The sequence below is a fragment of the Tachyglossus aculeatus genome, chromosome 25, assembly GCF_015852505.1.
Source record: "Tachyglossus aculeatus isolate mTacAcu1 chromosome 25, mTacAcu1.pri, whole genome shotgun sequence".
Classification (NCBI taxonomy): domain Eukaryota; kingdom Metazoa; phylum Chordata; class Mammalia; order Monotremata; family Tachyglossidae; genus Tachyglossus; species Tachyglossus aculeatus.
The window spans coordinates 778,955-797,847 of NC_052090.1; the positions used below are offsets into that span (position 1 = coordinate 778,955).

General features: G+C 46.7%; 1 protein-coding gene across 5 annotated transcripts in view; it reads right to left on the reverse strand.

Annotated features, from left to right (window-relative positions):
* Positions 1-18,893, reverse strand: part of PIKFYVE (phosphoinositide kinase, FYVE-type zinc finger containing) — a 153,083-nt gene that overhangs the window by 77,273 nt on the left and 56,917 nt on the right. For 4 of the 5 annotated variants that reach the window (XM_038766413.1, XM_038766412.1, XM_038766411.1 and 1 more), the window contains 4 exons: positions 18,093-18,250; positions 16,290-16,401; positions 7,350-7,497; positions 6,677-6,844 (listed from right to left, as the gene is read on the reverse strand). In XM_038766413.1, coding sequence (XP_038622341.1) covers positions 6,677-6,844; positions 7,350-7,497; positions 16,290-16,401; positions 18,093-18,250 — 586 coding nt within the window. The remainder of the gene's footprint in view (positions 1-6,676; positions 6,845-7,349; positions 7,498-16,289; positions 16,402-18,092; positions 18,251-18,893) is intronic. The other variant, XM_038766414.1, reaches the window with a different exon arrangement.

The window sequence follows — 18,893 nt, forward strand, 5'->3', positions numbered from 1 at the left end:
TGTGCTCTTTCCACTAAGCCATGCTGCTTCTCTATGATATGTACTTAAGTGCTGGAGGCTGAGGAAGAGATAAAATAAAGGGTGAAAGTCCAAGTGCAAGGGCAACACAGAAGGGAGTGGGAGAACACGAAATAAGGGCTTACTAGGAAAAAGTCTCTTGGAGGAGACTTTTGAAGGTGGGGAGAGTGAGTACTTTATTGAGAAAATCTCCCTAAAATCTCCCCTGGCCCTCCCCAGTCCCTCTCCCCTTCGGCCCCTTCTTCAACTCTCCCACCTGTCCCAGCAGAATATCTAAAGCAGACCTTCTGCTTTCTCTTTAAATCCACCCCCTCCACCTACACATCTGACCCCAATTCCTCCACATCTTATAAAACACTTGCACCCTCCCTTACTGTCATCTTCAACTGTTCGCTCTTCAATGTCTTTAAAACATGCCCTTGTCTCCCCTATCCTAAAAAAAACCCTCCCCTGACACCATGGCTCCTTCTAGTTATCGCTCCATCTCCCTCCTGCCATTCCTCTCCAAACTCCTTGAGTGAATTGTCTACATCCACTGTCTCAAGTTCCTCTCTTCCAGTTATCTCTGACCCCCCTCCATTCTGGCTTCTCCACAGAAACCACACTTTCAAACATCACATCTCCTTGCCAAATCCTAATTCTCCATGACTTCTCAACAGCCTTCAACACTGTCTACCACCCCCTTCTCTCATTCATTCAATCATATTATTGAGTGCTTACTGTCTGTAGAGCACTGTACTAAGCCCTTGGAAAGTACGATACTACAATAAAGAGAGACAATCCCTGCCCAAAACAGGCTTATAGCTAGAGGACTGGAAACATTATCCACCCTCAGCTTCACTGACACTGCCTTCTCCTGGTTCTCCTATCTTTCTGTCCACTCATTCTTAATCTCTTTTGTGCACTAGTTTTCTGGCAGCCACCCCCTAACTGTGGGTGTCCCTCAAGGTTCAGTTCTGGGTCCCCTTCTGTTCTCCATCTACACCCACTCCTTTGGAGAACTCACTCCCATGGCTTCAACTACCACCTCTCTGTGGATGATACCCAAATCTATATCTCCAGCCCTGATCTCTCTCCCTCTCTGCAGACTCGCATTTCCTCCTGCCTTCAAGACATCTCTAGTTGGATCTCCCTCCTTCACGTCAAACTTATTATGTCTAAAAGAGAACTTATCTTCCCACCCAAACCCTGTCCACCCCCTGACTTTCCCATCATTGTAGAAAGCACCACCATCCTTTCTGTCTCATAAGCCTGTTATCTTGGCATTATCCTTGACTCCTCTCTCTCATTCAACCAACATATTCAATCCATCACTAAATCCTGTCAGTTCCACTTTGAAAACGTCACTAAAATCCGCCCTTTCCTCTCCATCCAAATTGCTACCATGTTAATACAATCACTCATCCTATCCCTCCTCTATTACTCTGTCCTTGCTGACCTCCCAGCCTCTTGTCTCTCCCCATTCCAGGGAGTGGGTTGTGGGCAGGGAATGTCACTGTTTATTGTTGCATTGTACTTTGCCAAGTGCTTAGTGCAGTGTTCTGCACATAGTAAGTGCTTAACAAATACAAATGAATGAATGAATGAATGAACCCTGCTTCCCGGATCATTTTTCTATAAAAATCTTCAAGACATGGTTTCCCACTCTTCAAGAAACTCGAGTTGTTGCCCATCCATCTCTGCATCAAACAGAAACTCCTCACCATTGGTTTTAAAGCACTCCATCACCTTGATCCCCCCACCTCACCTCGCTACTCTCCTACTACAAATCAGTCGGCACACTTCACTCCTCCAATGCTAACCTTCTCACCGTAACTTGATCTTGTCTATCTTACCGCTGACCCCTCACCCATGTCCTGCCTCTGGCCTGAATGCTCTCCCTCCTCATATCCGACAATTACTCTTCCCCATTTCAAAGCCTTATGGAAGGCATGTCTCCTCCAAGATCCCTTCTAAGACTAACTCTTCCTTTCTTCTTCTCTCCCTCCCTCTGTTTCACTTTTGTATATATCCGTAATTTATATATTTATATAAACGTCTGTAATTTATATATTTATATAAATGTCTGTAATTTATATAGGGGAGCCCTCTAGACTGTAAGCTCGCTGTGGGCAGGGAATGTGTCTCTTATTGCTATACTGTACTCTTGCAAGCGCTTAGTACAGTGCTCTGCACACAGTAAGCTCTCAATAAATACAACTAACTGACTGACTGAGGATAGTGCAAAGGTTACATACAGGTTTGTGAGACAGGGAGGATGCTGGTGCTGCCTACAGTGATGGGAAAGTCACGGGGAGGACTGGATTTGGGTGGGAAGTTAAGGAGTTCTATTCTGGGCATGTTACATTTGAGCTGTAGGCGGAATATCCTGAAGGCAGGAGGAAATGTGAGACTCTAGGAGGCAGAGATCACAGCTGGAGATGTAGAATTGGGAATCATCTGCACAGAGATGAAGACATGGGAGCCAATGAGTTCTCTAAGGGTGTGGGCGTAGATTGAGAATGGAAAGGGACCCAGAACTGAGCCTTGAGGGACTCCCACAGTTTGGGGTGGGAAGCAGAGGAGGCGCCCATGAAAGAGACTGAGAATGAATGGCCAAGAGAATTAGGAGGAGATCCATGAGAGGACAGCATCAGTGAAGCCAAGGTTGGATAATGTTTCCAGGAGAAGGGGGTGGCTGAGAGGGTCCAAGGCAGCGGAGAAGTCAAGGAGGATCAGGATGAAGAAGAGGCTGTTGAATTTGGCAAGAAGGTGATTTTTGATGACCTTTGAAGAGGGCAGTTTCTGTGGAGTGAAGGGGGACAGAAGCCAGGCTGGAGGAGGTCAAGGAGAGAAACTGGAGTGAGAGGGTGTAGACAACTTGCTCAAGGAGTTTGGAGAGGGATGGTAGAAGGGAGATGGGGTGATAACTGGAGGGAGCAAGGGTCAAGGGAAGGGTTTTTTTAGGTTTTGTTTTGTTTTTTAAGTTCAAAGTAATAGTCACAGAATTAAGGTTGATAGATGTAGTCCAAGTTCACACATCCTTCTAAGGAACCTCAGTTTCAAATGTAATTTCACAAGATACAAACTCATCACAAAACACTCTCCATAAAGTTCACCTCCCAACCTTGACATAGGATTGATCTCAATCTCATTCAGTAGTTAACAGGGATCTCCCAGTCTGATAAATAGAAGCCCAGTGAGAACATTAGCCAGCTCTATCTGGCAACCACTTTATCTAAAGGGCCTGTTTTCTCTTCGTGTAAAATGGAGGACGCATGTACAACTTACATAACACAAGATAAGGAGATTAAGTTTATCAAGACATTGCAAATTTTCTAATTCATTCATTCAATCATATTTATCGAGTGCTTACTGTGTGCAAAGCACTGTATTAAGCACTTGGAAAGTACAATGCGATTTAAAAGGCAGTATTTTCAACAAGAATCTTGAGTGGCTAATTGATGCCTTGCAGAAGTACAAATTTTAAACTAGGCTTTAGTTAAGATTTTTTTCATCTATTTTGTCTTTGTGTAGGTACATAATATTCTAATACTTAACTTCTCAACAGGTGGGAGTTCTGGAGAAAAAATATATACACATATAGATATGTACAGATACATACATATACACACACACACCAAGAATTTCAAAGGGACCCAATTTAATTTTACAAAGTTGAAATATTCTCCCCTGGTCATAGTCCCAACTACCACCTCTGCATTCCTGCACCAAATAGGCACTTATGTGCAAATCAACTTAATACCCTACTATTTAAGCACTTACTCATCTACACATCCACTTTACTCCTATCTGTAAATTATTTCATGTCTACCACCTCCCCTCTAGGCTGCAAGCTCCGTAAGGGCAGACGCTATGTCTGCCAGCTCTACTGTACTCTCCCAAGAGCTCTTCCCAAGTACAATGCTCTTCCTCAGTAACTAAAGTGGAGAGTAGTCCCTACTGCCCCACAGAACTGACATCCAAGTTCTGGGCAGTAATATGTTTTTCTTTCAGTGCTCCATCTTTCAGGCAGGAAACTACCTGTGCCCCCTATTCTAAATTAGCATCCCGGCATACAGAATCAACAACTTCAATTACACTGCATTTCTTCCCTTTCCTGGTGCTGGGCTAGGTCCTTGACCAAGCAAGGCCTTTTGGGATGCTGCACTGACTTCACGGCACCAGGAAATCCTGTAGGTTTCTACCTCGGAAGCCCATACTTGCTCACTGCTACTGCTGAAGTCTCCAGAAAGGTCCCTGGCACTCCCAGCTGATGATCAGGCCAGTCACACTTAGCCCTTTGTTTCTTTACTTACACCCCTAACCCACACCTACCAATGATACCCTACTTTAAACCTATGCCTCACTACCACCTCACCACTCCCTTGCCACACCAGTGTCCATCCAGCCTCCGCCACAGTCTCCACAGTTTCCCTCCATAGCCATATCACAGGATACAGAGAAGTAGCATGGCCTAGTGGAAGGAGCATGGGCCTGGAGTTAAAGGACCTGAGTTCTAATCCTAGCTCTGCCAACTGGTTGCTGAATGACCTTGGGTGACTCACTAAACTTCACTGTGCCTCAGTTCTCCTGCTCGCCCTACTTTTTTTACGGTATTTGCTAAGCACTTACAATGTGTCAGATAGTATACTAAGAGCTGGGGTAGATACAAGCAAAAAAGACTGGACTCATTCTCTGTCCCAATGGGGCTCAGAGTCTTAATTCCCATTTTACAGATGAGGCAACTGAGGAACAGGTAAGATAACTAACTTGCCCAGGGTCAAACAGCAGACAAGTGGCAGGGCCAGGATTAGAACCCAGGTCCTTCTGATTCCCAGGCCAGGGCTCTATCCACTAGGCTACAATGCCTCGACTGAGGGAAAGAGACAGTGTCCAACCTAATTAACTTGTATCTACCCCAGCTTTCAGAACAGGGTTTGATGCACAGTAAGTGCTTAACAAATACCATTAAAAACAATAAAAATAAAAAAGAGGGAACTAGCAAGTTTGGAGTTCCAGGAGCCTTGATGCAAGAGAGGAGGGAGCAGGTGGGTAAAGTCTCCTAAAAGCCACAGAGACATGAATTTCCAGGGGAGCGGGGTAGTCAATCAATCAATCAATCAATCGTATTTATTGAGCGCTTACTATGTGCAGAGCACTGTACTAGCGCTTGGGAAGTACAAATTGGCATCACATAGAGACAGTCCCTGCCCAACAGTGGGCTCACAGTCTAAAAGGGGGAGACAGAGAACAGAACCAAACATACCAACAAAATAAAATAAGTAGGATAGAAATGTACAAGTAAAATAAATAAATAAATAAATAAATAGAGTAATAAATATGTACAACCATATATACATATATACAGGTGCTGTGGGGAAGGGAAGGGGGTAAGATGGGGGGATGGAGAGGGGGACGAGGGGGAGAGGAAAGAAGGGGCTCAGTCTGGGAAGGCCTCCTGGAGGAGGTGAGCTCTCAGCAGGGCCTTGAAGGGAGGAAGAGAGCTAGCTTGGCGGATGGGCAGAGGGAGGGCATTCCAGGCCCGGGGGATGACGTGGGCCGGGGGTCGATGGCGGGACAGGCGAGAGCGAGGTACAGTGAGGAGATTAGTGGTGGAGGAGCGGAGGGTGCGGGCTGGGCAGTAGAAGGAGAGAAGGGAGGTGAGGTAGGAGGGGGCGAGGTGATGGAGAGCCTTGAAGCCCAGGGTGAGGAGTTTCTGCCTGATGCGCAGATTGATCGGTAGCCATTGGAGGTTTTTGAGGAGGGGAGTAATATGTCCAGAGCATTTCTGGACAAAAATAATCCGGGCAGCAGCATGAAGTATGGATCGAGCTGAAGTCAGAAAATCCAAAGTCTAATTACAGCTTACACGATCCACAACTGGCAGCGCTAGGGACAGTGCACTAGCACGTCTCTCTGAGACCCCACTAGGAAAGGGAGCAGAAATGTATGAAGTCTGCATCGAGAGGTTTGAAATGGATAATGCAGCTTCCCGGGGGGATTAATTTGCTGTCAGGGAAATGCTTATTCACTGGGAAAATTTGGCTCACCTGTTCCCTGAATTTAGTCATTTCTGAATACATTTAGAAAGTGGAAGAAAACTTGAATCAGGAGTTCGTTTGGGAATTTTTTTTTTGGTTTGTTTATTTGTTTTACTTAATGGGAGTGGAATATCAGTTCTAAACCAGACAGTAGAATATGGCCAGTGGATCCGTATGGGTTTATGGGTAAATAGCGAGGAAATGCTCAACAGCAGGGAGAGGGATTTTTTTTTTAACCAAACTAGCATAACAAAGGATAATTAGCCTGAATGGACATTTCCCAAGTTAAAGACACTACTGTACAGGAAATTTTCAGTCTTGAAAATCTACGCTGCAAATAGAGGAACGGGACAAAGAGCAGAACATAACAACCAGAAGACCATTTCAAAGAAACGCCATGCCGAGGGAAGACTTGCAGGATAAAGGCCCTTTAGGGGCCGCAGGATCCCACCGGACTTCAAGATGCTGAGGGAGAAAACAGACGGAAAGGAACCAACTTAAAACCGAGACAGCAAATCCCCTCTGCCATCCAGGGAGGAGAGGGCGGGGAAGCCGGGGAGGAACTCATGCAATGAAATCCAGGTCATGGTCCAGGCTCTCCATCCTGCATCTGGCCACCTGTGACTGCCTCCTACCTTTCTGGTCGGCAGGGTGAGGGGGTACGTGTGGGTACTTGGAGGGCTTCTTGATATGGAAGTTCACGTTGTCCAGCTCCACGTTCAAGCTGATGGAAGCTGCTGAATCACTGTCCACTGTGGACTGGAAGCTGCTGACTGACGGACGCTTGCTAGGGCTGGCGGAATCTTTTCCCGTTGGGTGGGGGGAGGGGAAGAAATACAGGAAGGAGAGGGGAGTAAAAACGGGGCGCATTAGGGGATTAGAGGGGGGAGGAGAAAAATGGTCTTTAATACACAAGCCCAATGTGCAATAACCAAAATGGACACAGTATTTTCATGGACTCTGAACGGCCTTTTCATCAACGTGAGGAAGCTAAGTGGAGGACTGGTGCGAAAAACAAAGAGGTGGGCTGGATTTTCTGCAAAAAGAAAGTCAGCTACCAACGTGATGAATCAAGCAAGTTGTCAGCAGTGTTATTATTAGCTCAGTTATTTTTAAGCTGCTGAGAATTAGAGACTAGGTGGATACTTCCTAACGCCAACACCCTTCCAAGCATGTAATGAGAAAATACTGGATCTACCGACAGGTCGACGTTACTGAGGAGCGTCTCGATTCCCTTCAATCTCCAAAGAGAACGAAGCCCCCCAACTCTTCTTCCTCAGACGCAAACAGGTCAAAGATGAGACTCACTGGCCAATGAATCCTCCCCTTCTTCGGCCATCTGCTCATTGTCGCTGTCATCAAACTTGATGTCCTTACACCAGGAGGGCTCCGAGTGCCCTTCCACAGAGTTTCCCGAGTCACTGTCCGGAGAAGGGCTGGCAGAAAATTCTGGGCTCTGTAGGAACAGCGTCAGGGCAATTTACTCCCATGACAAACCTTGGGGTCATTTTACAAAGGCTCTGCTGCAAGTGCGCTCTTGCCACAGATTTAAAGAACAAGGATGCTTCCTAAAGCTTTACCAGATCAAGAAAAGGACAGTTTCTTGAGATCACGTCTACCCAAGTCCCAAATCCGTGGCCATCCCGACATGACCACTAATCTCGGACCCAACAGTATACACGTATCCCTTCTTGAGGGGAAGCTGTGCAAAGCTTAGGAACATTACACAAGACAAGAGCAGAAGCAAATGGTCTAATCCCAGCTTTGCCACCTGTCTGCTGTGCGACCTTGGGCAAGTGATTTTACTACTCTGGGCCTCAGTTACCTCACCTGTAAAATGGGGATTGAGACCATGAGCCCCAATTATCAACCCAATTATCTTGTGCTTAGTATAGCACCTGGCATCTAATAAGTGCTTAACAAATACCAATCAATCAATCGTATTTATTGAGAGCTTACTGTGTGCAGAGCACTGTACTAAGCGCTTGGGAAGTACAAGTTGGCAACATATAGAGACAGTTCCTACCCAACAGTGGGCTCACCATCTAAAAGGGGGAGACAGAGAACCAAACATACTAACAAAATAAAATAAACAGAATAGATATGTACAAGTAAAATAAATAGAGTAATAAATATGTACAAACATATATACATATATACAGGTGCTGTGTGGAAGGGAAGGAGGTAAGATGGGGGGGATGGACAGGGGGACGAAGGGGAGAGGAAGGAAGGGGCTCAGTCTGGGAAGGCCTCCTGGAGGAGGTGAGCTCTCAGTAGGGCCTTGAAGGGAGGAAGAGAGCTAGCTCGGCGGATGGGCAGAGGGAGGGCATTCCAGGCCTGAGGGATGACGTGGGCCGGGGGTCGATGGTGGGACAGGCGAGAATGAGGTACGGTGAGGAGATTAGCGGCAGAGGAGCGGAGGGTGCGGGGTGGGCTGTAGAAGGAGAGAAGGGAGGTGAGGTAGGAGGGGGCAAGGTGATGGACAGCCTTGAAGCCCAGGGTGAGGAGTTTCTGCCTGATGTGCAGATTGATTGGTAGCCACTGGAGATTTTTGAGGAGGGGAGTAACATGCCCAGAGCATTTCTGGACAAAGACAATCCGGGCAGCAGCATGAAGTATGGATTGAAGTGGAGAGAGACAAGAGGATGGGAGATCAGAGAGAAGGCTGATGCCTTCCTATCCAGACGGGATAGGATGAGAGCTTGAACGAGCAGGGTAGTGGTATGGATGGAGAGGAAAGGGCGGATCTTGGCAATGTGGTGGAGCTGAGACTGGCAGGTTTTGGTGACGGCTTGGATTCGAGGGGTGAATGAGAGAGCGGAGTCGAGGATGACACCAAGGTTGCGGGCTTGTGAGATGGGAAGGATGGTAGTGCCGTCAACAGAGATGGGAAAGTCAGGGAGAGGGCAGAGTTTGGGAGGGAAGACAAGGAGTTCAGTCTTGGACATGTTGAGTTTTAGGTGGCGGGCAGACATCCAGATGGAGATGTCCTGAAGGCAGGAGGAGATGCGAGCCTGGAGAGAGGGGGAGAGAGCAGAGGCAGAGATGTAGATCTGGGTGTCATCAGCGTAGAGCTGATAGTTGATGCCGTGGGAGCGAATGAGGTCACCAAGGGAGTGCGTGTAGATCGAGAACAGAAAGGGACCAAGCACTGATCCCTGGGGAACCCCCACAGTAAGGGGATGTGAGGGGGAGGAGGAGCCTGCAAAAGAGACTGAGAATGAACGACCACAGGTATTATTATTATCAATACAATCAGAAATAAGACTGTGTGCCTTATGTGGGACAGGGACTGAGTACAACATGATTACCTTATACCTACTCCGGAGCTTAGAACAATGCCTGGCACCTAGCAAGCGCTTAACAAATACCATAATGATTATAACTATTATGCACAGAACTACTGAAACAGAATGAACCACTGCTTTTCGATATGAGGTGGAAGTGGCAGCACTGTGGTTAAGGGGACAGAGCGGAGCTTGTAACCTAAAACGTGTGATCTTTTTGGAACCAAATGGACTCTCAAGGCCAGGCCTCCATGACCTGGGCACGGGGAGGGCACCGCCACTGGCTCTGCACCCAGTGCTTTTTGGGCAGGAAGCAGCTGGTCCACCCTGCCCCTGTGAGCCAGAGGAGATCCCAGGTGGATCCTAGATGGTGACTCTACTGTTTGCCCCCACTTCATCCTCACCAGAGGTCGGGGGAGCTGAAGCTTCTCTTGCCCTCCTCCTCACCCTCTTGCCCCTTCCACGAATGACACCCACGGGAGTGACCCGTCCTCCTTCCTGATGGCACATGGCTCCCTTCCATCCCTCCTCACTCGTGGGCCACCCACCCACTGCCATCATGAGCGAGCAGCGGGCAACAAGGCATCTGGCCAAGCCGGGCAGGAAGGAGACCGCCCATCTCCCACAGGTGCCCAGACAGGGGGCATGGGGAGCCTCTGGGCCAGCCGGCCTGCACACTGACAGTGGTGACTGTAGATAGCAGGCCGAGCTGGGAAGCTCTGGAGGGGGTGAGTTCAGCCAGATGCTGCCCACACTCACTGTGGCCTCACAACTGCTGGAGATTGTGGCTTAGTGGAAAGGCTACGGGCTTGGGAGTCACAGGATGTGGGTTCTAACCCCGGCTCGGACACTTGTCTGCTTGGGCAAGCCATTTAACTTCTCTGGGCCTCAGTTACCTCATCTGTAAAATGGGTATGAAGACTGTGAGCCCCATGTGGGACAACCCGATTACCCTGTATCTACCCCAGTGCTTAGAACAGTGCTTGGTACATAGTTAGCGCTTAACAAATACCATTATTATCATTATTATTATTCAGTCATCTGTCTGGTCCAGAAAAGCGAAGCAGCAGTGGTAGTGCAGGAAGAGGAGGAAGAGGGGCTGAGTGGGACTGTAACAACAGTAGGCATGGTGCTTAGCAACTCTGCCATCCACTCTCCCTGATTTCCAAACCAAAATCACCAGAAATAAGATTGCTTTATCTCTCTTTCTCTCACTATCTCTCCATTCTTCTCCTTTTCCTTTTTATCTTCTCCTTTTCCTTCTACTTCTCTCCCTCTTCCATTCTAAGATTCTTTAAAAAAGCATAAATGTCAGTTCAGTATTAACGTTAAATTATTATTCCTCTCAATACTTCATAAATACACTGCAAGTTTTGCCTAGTGAAAAGAGCACAGACTTGGGAGTCAGAGGATCTGGGTTCTAATCCTGACTGCCACCTTTGGCGAGTCACAACTTCCCTGCGCCTCCATTTCCTTATTTGATAAACGGGAATCCCTTGGATTTTGAGCCTCATACAGGAAAGGGAATGTGCCTGATCCAATTACCTTGTCTCTACTCCAGTGCTTAGTACAGTACAGTAAAGTAAGCATTTAACTAATATCACCATTATTTTTTTACCTCCATGACAGTACGTACTTAAACGGTATGATTGGATCTTTGCACAACAACTTCTCAGAATTTCATTCCATTTGGCTTTTCTGGGCAAAGAAATTGCCAAACCCTGGGTGACAGTATTTCCACTGAGACAGAAAGTTCTTTAACAGTGCGACTCTACAACCTCCCAGGTATCTGGGTTGGACATTCCACATTCTTTAGACTGTGAGCCCACTGTTGGGTAGGGACTGTCTCTATATGATGCCAATTTGTACTTCCCAAGCGCTTAGTACAGTGCTCTGCACACAGTAAGCGCTCAATAAATACGATTGATGATGATGATTCCACACCATATGTGGAACAGTGTTTCAAACATGAGACAGGAGAGAGAGGAGAGAAAGACAGGAAGACAGACACCAGGAACTCTTTAAGAAAACAGGTTACTTTTCTGCAACTTTGTTCTCCAAAAGGTGTGCGGTCTACTCACGGCCTTCATTACATACATCCCTTCTAAGTGTTGCTGTAAAGAGCTTCAGGGGCTGCTCTGCCAGAGAGGGTCCCAAGCCTCTCCCTCTCTCCCTATCCCGGTACTACCAGAGCAGGACAGCCTCACCCCTACATCCCCTCCAAATTTCCACCAAGAATGGGGTCTGAGAGGTAAAACTGTATAGCGCATACAGCTGTGCAGACACAGCCCACACACCAGAAGACATGAGGGATGATGCGCTGATACCACCATACCCCTTTGGAGGATGGAGTACTGGGTGAATAATCTCTGCTTTGCCCAAAGGTAGCTGTACATATCATCAGTTCACAAATCAGGTAGACTGTGAAGCCCACTGACACAGCCAACCTCCCCGTTTCAGAACCTTGCAGCCTTTGAGGGATCCTTCCTTGGTTTCTGCCCCTTCCAATCAGTCTGCTTGTAAATTCTGCTAGTTTTTACACCACGATATTTCCCAGATCTTTCTCAGGCTGCAGTACTGACAACGGCTTTACCCCAGGAGTCTTGGGGGCAGCAGTGGCAGCAGTTGCACCTGAATCATACCTACATTCTAACATGAATTTTCCGACCTAAAAATTGTGCTTTTCGCTAAGCATTCATTCCCATGACTTCGACTACCACCTCTATGAAGATTCCCAAATCTATATGTCTCTCCTCCTCTGTAGTCTCATATTTCTGCCTGCCTTCAGGACATCTCGTCTTGGATGTGCCACCAATATCTACAACATAATATATCAATCAATTAATCAATGGTATTTACTGAGCACTTACTAAGTGCAGCGTACTGTTCTAAGCTCTTGGGAGAATACAATACAATAATGTCCAAAGCAAACTCATCTTCCCACTCAAGCGCTGTCCTCCCTGTGACTTTCCCATCCCTTTGGCACCACCAGCCTCCCTGTCTCACAAGCCCATGACACTGGCCTTATCCTCAAATCATTACTCTCATTCAACCCACATATTCAATGTCACCAAATCCTGTCGATTCTACCTTCACAACATCGATAGGATCTGCCCTTTCCTCTCCATCCAAACTAATACCACGTGGATTCAAGCACTTATCCTATTCCATCTCAACTGCATCTCTCCCTGACTCCGGCCTCCTCCCTCTCCTGTCCACATTTCACCCTGCTAGCTGGATCACTATTCTAAAAACTGTTCAGTCCATGCTTCCCCCCTCCTCAAGAATTTCCAGTGGTTGCCCATCCACCTCTGCATCAAACAGAAACCCCTTACCATTGATTTTAAAGCACTCGCTCCCCTCCTCTCCCCTACCCTACCCTTGCCTACCCCTTCCTATCTTACCTCACTGATTTCCTTACTAAAATCACAACTCCACCAAGATGACTTCCCTGACTGAGCCATTATCTTCTTCTCCCTCCACCTTCTGTGTCACCCTTGTGCTTAGATTTGTACCCTTTATTCACCCCACCTTCAGCCCAGGAGCACTTATGTTCATAATAATAATTTATTTTAATGCCTGTCTCCCAGCCTAGATTAACTCCTTGTGTGCAGGGAACATGACTACCAACTCTATAGTCACTATACTCTCACAAATGCTTAGTACAGTGCTCTGTACCCGGTAAGTGCTCAATAAATATGACTGATTGACCAGTTAAGCTCTTACTATGTTCCAAGACCTCTATGAAGCCCTGTAGATAACAGATGATCAGGTTAGGCTGTCCCTGTTCCATGTGGGGTTCACAGTCTAAGGGGGAGGGAGAACAGGCATTTTACCCCCATTTTTACAGATGAGAATACTGAGGCAAAGAGAAGTGAAATGATTTGCCCAAAATCAATCAGTAGGCTAGTGGCAGAGTTGGGATTAGAACCAAGAAACAGTGTGGCCTAGTGGAAAGAGCACAGGCCTGGGAGAAAGAAGACCTAGGTGCTAATGCTGGCTCTACCACTTGCTTGCTGTGTGACCCTGGACCAGTCACTTGTCTTCTCTGTGTCTCAGTTACCTCATCCGTAAAATTGGGATTAAGACTGTGAACCCCATGTGGAATATGGACTGTGTCTAATGTGATTATCTTGTATCTACCCCAGCGCTTAGTATGGTGCCCGGCAAGTAGTAAGCACTTAAATACCATAATAATTCAAGGGTAAAAAAAGCACAGAGGTGTCCTGACTCCAGGCTTGTGCTTTTCCCACTAGGCAATATTCCTTCACAACTTCACTGCAGGCAATCACAGGTCAGGTCAGGTAAGATCATTCAATGGTGACCAGCTTGGACATCTTAGAAGGGTTTGCTGAGCTTTGGGGGAATAGATGATCTTTCCAGGACAGCCTCTTAACATAAGATCATGGGCAAGATCATTATTGAGAACAGCCCAAGATGAATCCAGCCCAGGATTCAAGGCTCCAACAGTGGTAAAAGGATGCTTGGATGAAATGATGATAGAAATGACTAGGCTCTCATGTCTCCTATTTGCCCTCATTCTGTACCCTTTAAGTACCTGATATTCATCCTGCCTCCAGGTCCTTAGCACTTATGGACACTCCCATTCCTTAAACTCAACCTACGCATCAGGTAAAAACTCCTCACTCTCGGCTTCAAGGCTCTCCATCACCACGCCCCCTCCTACCTCACCTCCCTTCTGTCCTTCTACAGCCCAGCCCGCACCCTCCACTCCTCTGTTGCTCAATTCCTCACTGGGCCTCATTCTCGCCTGTCCCGCTGTCGACCCCCAGCCCACGTCCTCCCCCTGGCCTGGAATGCCCTCCCTCCACACATCGCCAAGCTAGCTCTCTTCCTCCCTTCAAAGCCCTACTGAGAGCTTACCTCCTCCAGGAGGCCTTCTCAGATTGAGCCCCCCTTTTCCTCTCCTCCTCCCCATCCCCACCTCTGCACTACCTCCTTCCCCTCCCCACAGCACCTGTATATATGTTAGTACAGATTTATTACTCTATTTTACTTGTAAATATTTACTATTCTATTTATTTTATTTTGTTAATATGTTCTGTTTTGTTGTCTGTCTCCCCCTTCTAGACTGTGAGCCCATTGTTGGGTAGGGACCGTCTCTATACGTTGCCAACTTGTACTTCCCAAGTGCTTAGTACAGTGCTCTGCATACAGTAAACGCTCAATAAATACGATTGAATGAATGAATGAATGAACTCTCCCATTCCTCTATCTGTAACTTATTTTGATGTCTGTCTCCCTGCCTAGACTGTTGGCTCCTTATGGGCAGGAAATTTGTCTACCAACTCTTCTGGACTATTCCTCTCCCAAGTCCCTAGTACAGGGCTCAGGACACGAAGGCTCAATAAATACCACTGACTGGTAGAACTGTGTGACAGTTGCTCTTCTGGACATCCTACAACTTCCATTTTCAAAATCTCCATAAGGCTAGGACTCCTTCAAACCAGTTACTTGGGAGGATATGTAGGAAGCCTCTTCACTCTCCCATCCATCACTTGAGAAGAAAAGCAGAATGACTTCCAGGATGAGGGAAGCTCTGCCATGCTTCTTTTATCCTATCCCACCTCGATTACTGCAACAGTCTCCTTGGTGACCTCCCCACTTCCTGCCTCTCCCGGCTCCAGACCACACTGCACTCTTCTGCCTGGATCATTTTTATAAAAATATGTTCAGTCCATGTTCCCCTGCTCCTCAAGCATCTCCAGTGGTTGCCCATCTACCTCCACATCAAGCACAAACTCCTTACCATTTGCTTTAAAGCACTCAATCATCTTGCCCCCTCCTACCTTATCTCCCTGATTACTAACTACATCTCTTCGCCTAATCTGGGTCAGCACAAGGGAGGAGTCCCCGCCAGAAGGTTTTCGCTCTCCTAAAGGAAGGAGGATGAGCCCCAGCACAGTTCCCTCCACACTGGAACTCCAAGGCCAGCCACGATGGAGCTAGGCACCCATCCCCCTTTGCGGCACGAGGCTCCCAGACCCCACCGAGCGAGGGGCCCAGCTCCCACAGAGTGAGGCCCCCAGCCCCCATGGAACAGGGTGCCCAGCCCCTGCACCACCTCCTGCTGTTGAATCTTGCAGTTCAGCAGAATTGCCCAGTTCCCTGTGTGAAAGGCCTAGCCAAAGGAGAAACACCCACTGGGGCTTTCATCCTCTACAAAAAAGGAGGACAAGCCATAGCACAAGGCAGGGTTGCTCCCCAGCTTGACACCAGAACCTGCCAGAGACTTGGGAGGAGACCCTAATGACTCTGGAGAAAGGTGTTAAGGGGTTGGGATCAGGGATACAGGGCTCTAGCCCCCAGCAAAACGCTCCAGGTTCTACAGACTTCTGCAAAAGATCTCATAGAATGCAATTTTGTGTGCTGCAGAACAGGCATCCCTGACTTCATATGAATCAGTGATCAGGGAGAGGAGGAGGAAGAAGTGATTCTGCCCCCGGGTCAACAATACAGACTGATATTTAAGGAGACCCTTCTGAAGGTCTCTGGAGGGGCTCGAGCTGCTTTCTTTCCACTTGTGGAACCTTATGAGGGAGGGTCTCCCTGCTCAGCGATTCCCCACCCTGCCTGGGGCAAGTTGGGAGGACAATAAACCTTGTCTCTTGCGGCGGGGGGCGAGAAGTTCCTGGAACTTCTCGCAGCAGCTCTGACAAGACCTACCCCTGCCTTTGAGAGACCCTATAGTCTAGGAGACAACCCCTGGAACTGCCTAGAAGACATTCTGGGGCAACCAAAGAGGAAAAACAACCAAGCAAATCCCCTGCTCCTTGCCACCCTGATCTTCCCACCAATACTGTGAGCCCGTTGTTGGGTAGGGACCTTCCCTATATGTTGCTGACTTGTACTTCCCAAGTGTTTAGTCCAGTGCTCTGCACACAGGAAGCACTCAATAAATATGATTGAATGAATAAATGAATAACAGAGACTCCCGTACCTGCAGTGGTCTGTACAGGGCATACTCATCCCGAAAGATCTGGTCATGATGACTAACACAGTCCAGCCAACGTCCATCTATCATTGCCTGTCCAATGGCTATGGCTTGAGCTCTGACAGAGACAGACAAAAAACAAGATTTTAAAGGACCCACAGTGGAATGATCCCGCAGCCATGAGATAACAGATTTGGGCAAGAGTCTCCTGCGGTCTCGGGAATGGATGATCTCTCAGACCCCTCTGAGGCTCAGGAGGGGAGGGACACATCATGAACGATGAGGTCGGGGGGCTGATTTCCAGTTTGTTTCCCCGGAAGCTCTTTCGGCTTTAAAGGTGGCCCTGGGGCGGTGACCCAACCCCATGACCCAATCCCAGATCCACTGCAGCCTTAATATGACCAGAAACAAATTCAAAGGGAAGGAGAGCTAAATAGGAGAGGGTTGGGGGAAAAAGTGTAATTCCCATTTACCAGGGAAACAAGCAGTCACTCTCAATTATATAGGAATTAATAATGCAGACTAGCATAGGATCTAGATTTTTAGGATTTCACCCAATTCCATTTGATTTTTACTACTGAATCTTTTGACGGGAGGCTAATTGTTTTTAATTCTTTTTCTTATTGCTACATTTTTCTTAATATTTGAACTGCCAAATGGGACTTAAATCAATTTACGAACCAATCCTAACTCTGCCATGGCCACCTAGCACATTTGTGCTTCAAACGGCCCAAATCTCCACTGTGGTCAATGGGATGGACGAGTAGAACTGGAGGGTTTGGGTGTTTCCAAATGTATGCTAGATAGTGTTTTCGGGGGACTCCCTATTTACTTCCCAGTCTTTATAAATTCCTTGGGTACCTCCCCGCATCAGTGTTTACTTCTCTCTTATCTGTCGGGATCTTTCCTGCTCCAATACAGACTACTCCCATCAAAATCAAAATTTGGAAAGTGGAAAGTTCTGGGTTGATCTGGAAGTCTGAGAGCTTAACCTTAAGCAAGGCAGCCTTAACACTGAGGTTGGGGGGCAAAGAGCATGTTCATTTATCCACTTGCAAAATTTGCAAAAGCCTGAGTAATACTCGTGAAGAAACACTTGTCATGCAGATATTGTGATTTGCAGATCATACAGATATGAGCCAAAATACAACTTGACAGTTTTGAATTTTTGAAATACAAAAACATTGCCAGTGGATTACTTTTTTAAAAACTGAAATACCCACAGTCACACTGTCCCTATTTTTCTTGCTGATTCCTGCCTTTTAGCTGTTTCCCTGCTCATTAACACCTCTAATCAGAAGAATGGAATGGAATGGAAAAGAGGTATGAAGCTCTAGGAAAAGGCAGAAAGAAGGCTGAACATATAAAATTTGGGTTATCTAGAGGTTTCATTTCTCCATGCCTTCCTCCCAATAACTGGTTAATCTCACAAAAGGGAGATTCTAAAACTCTCCTTCTTACTAATCAAAATAACTCACCTCAGTGATTTAGTACAGAATCATTCAAATAATGTCATCCACATGACTTCCTAAATTAAGTCATCAACCATTAACATTTTCCATAGCTCAAATGCCAGTTTAAAACTTACACCTTGACGCCAGTCCAAATTTCAACTCCCAAGTGAGTCAATGTCATCACTGTCCCCAACCTCTCAGACTCCCCCTGCCTGGTTCCAGGTGTCTGGCATATTCCTCCTTAACATGAGGAGCCACTTTGCCTTAAACGATTATTTTTGTCCTAGTTACTCTACAAAACCACAAACTACAATTCTCTACAGAACGTACACATCATTTTGAAAAAAGAGAATACCTAGTGGTTATGTGCCCATTTCTGATCAGCCAATTGACCAGTTCCTTTCCCACAATGCAATTGGGATGTGTCCGCAGCCAATAGCGGTGGTCCTGGAACTCCATTCCACTACTATGATGACAGATTTTCTTCCACAAGTCCTTCAGTTGCACAGAATCCTGCAAGGCATTTAAAGATGCTTAGTGCCTAACCTAATTATTAGCTACAGATCATTTTACTTAGAAGACAGGTGGTTTCAATCTTCAAATTATTTCCTATCCTTCTGCTTCTCTTAAAAGAAAGATCAATTTGAAGTGAGGGGAATGGTTACCTTGAATTAGTCAATGCCCAAAAAGATGAATATGTTGAAGTCCCTTCCTTCTAACAGAATTAACTGGAAGGAAATACAAAGGGAAAGTGGACAGGTATCTAGCACAAATGAATTATTATTGTTATTACTATTACTACTAACAATGATATCGATTCTAGTATTATACATGGCATATATTAAGCACTTACTCTGTGTCCATCACTGGGCTAAACCCTGGGGTACACCCAAGGAAGGCAAGTAGAACAATGAATTCCTGGAAAGACAACTTTCTGTCACAGCCAATGCTGCGTAACTGAACACAATTTAAACTAAGAGCCAGAAACCATGAAATCCAAGGATCTCATACACTCTTTAGGCACCATTCTCTGGTCACAGGCTCAAACTGCACCAACCAGGAGACACTGCTAAGGACAAAGAATGAGTGCTGGAAGCTTAAAACGAATTCTTTTATGTCATTTTCAGAGTTTGTTCTGTATGGTGTTTTGCACTGA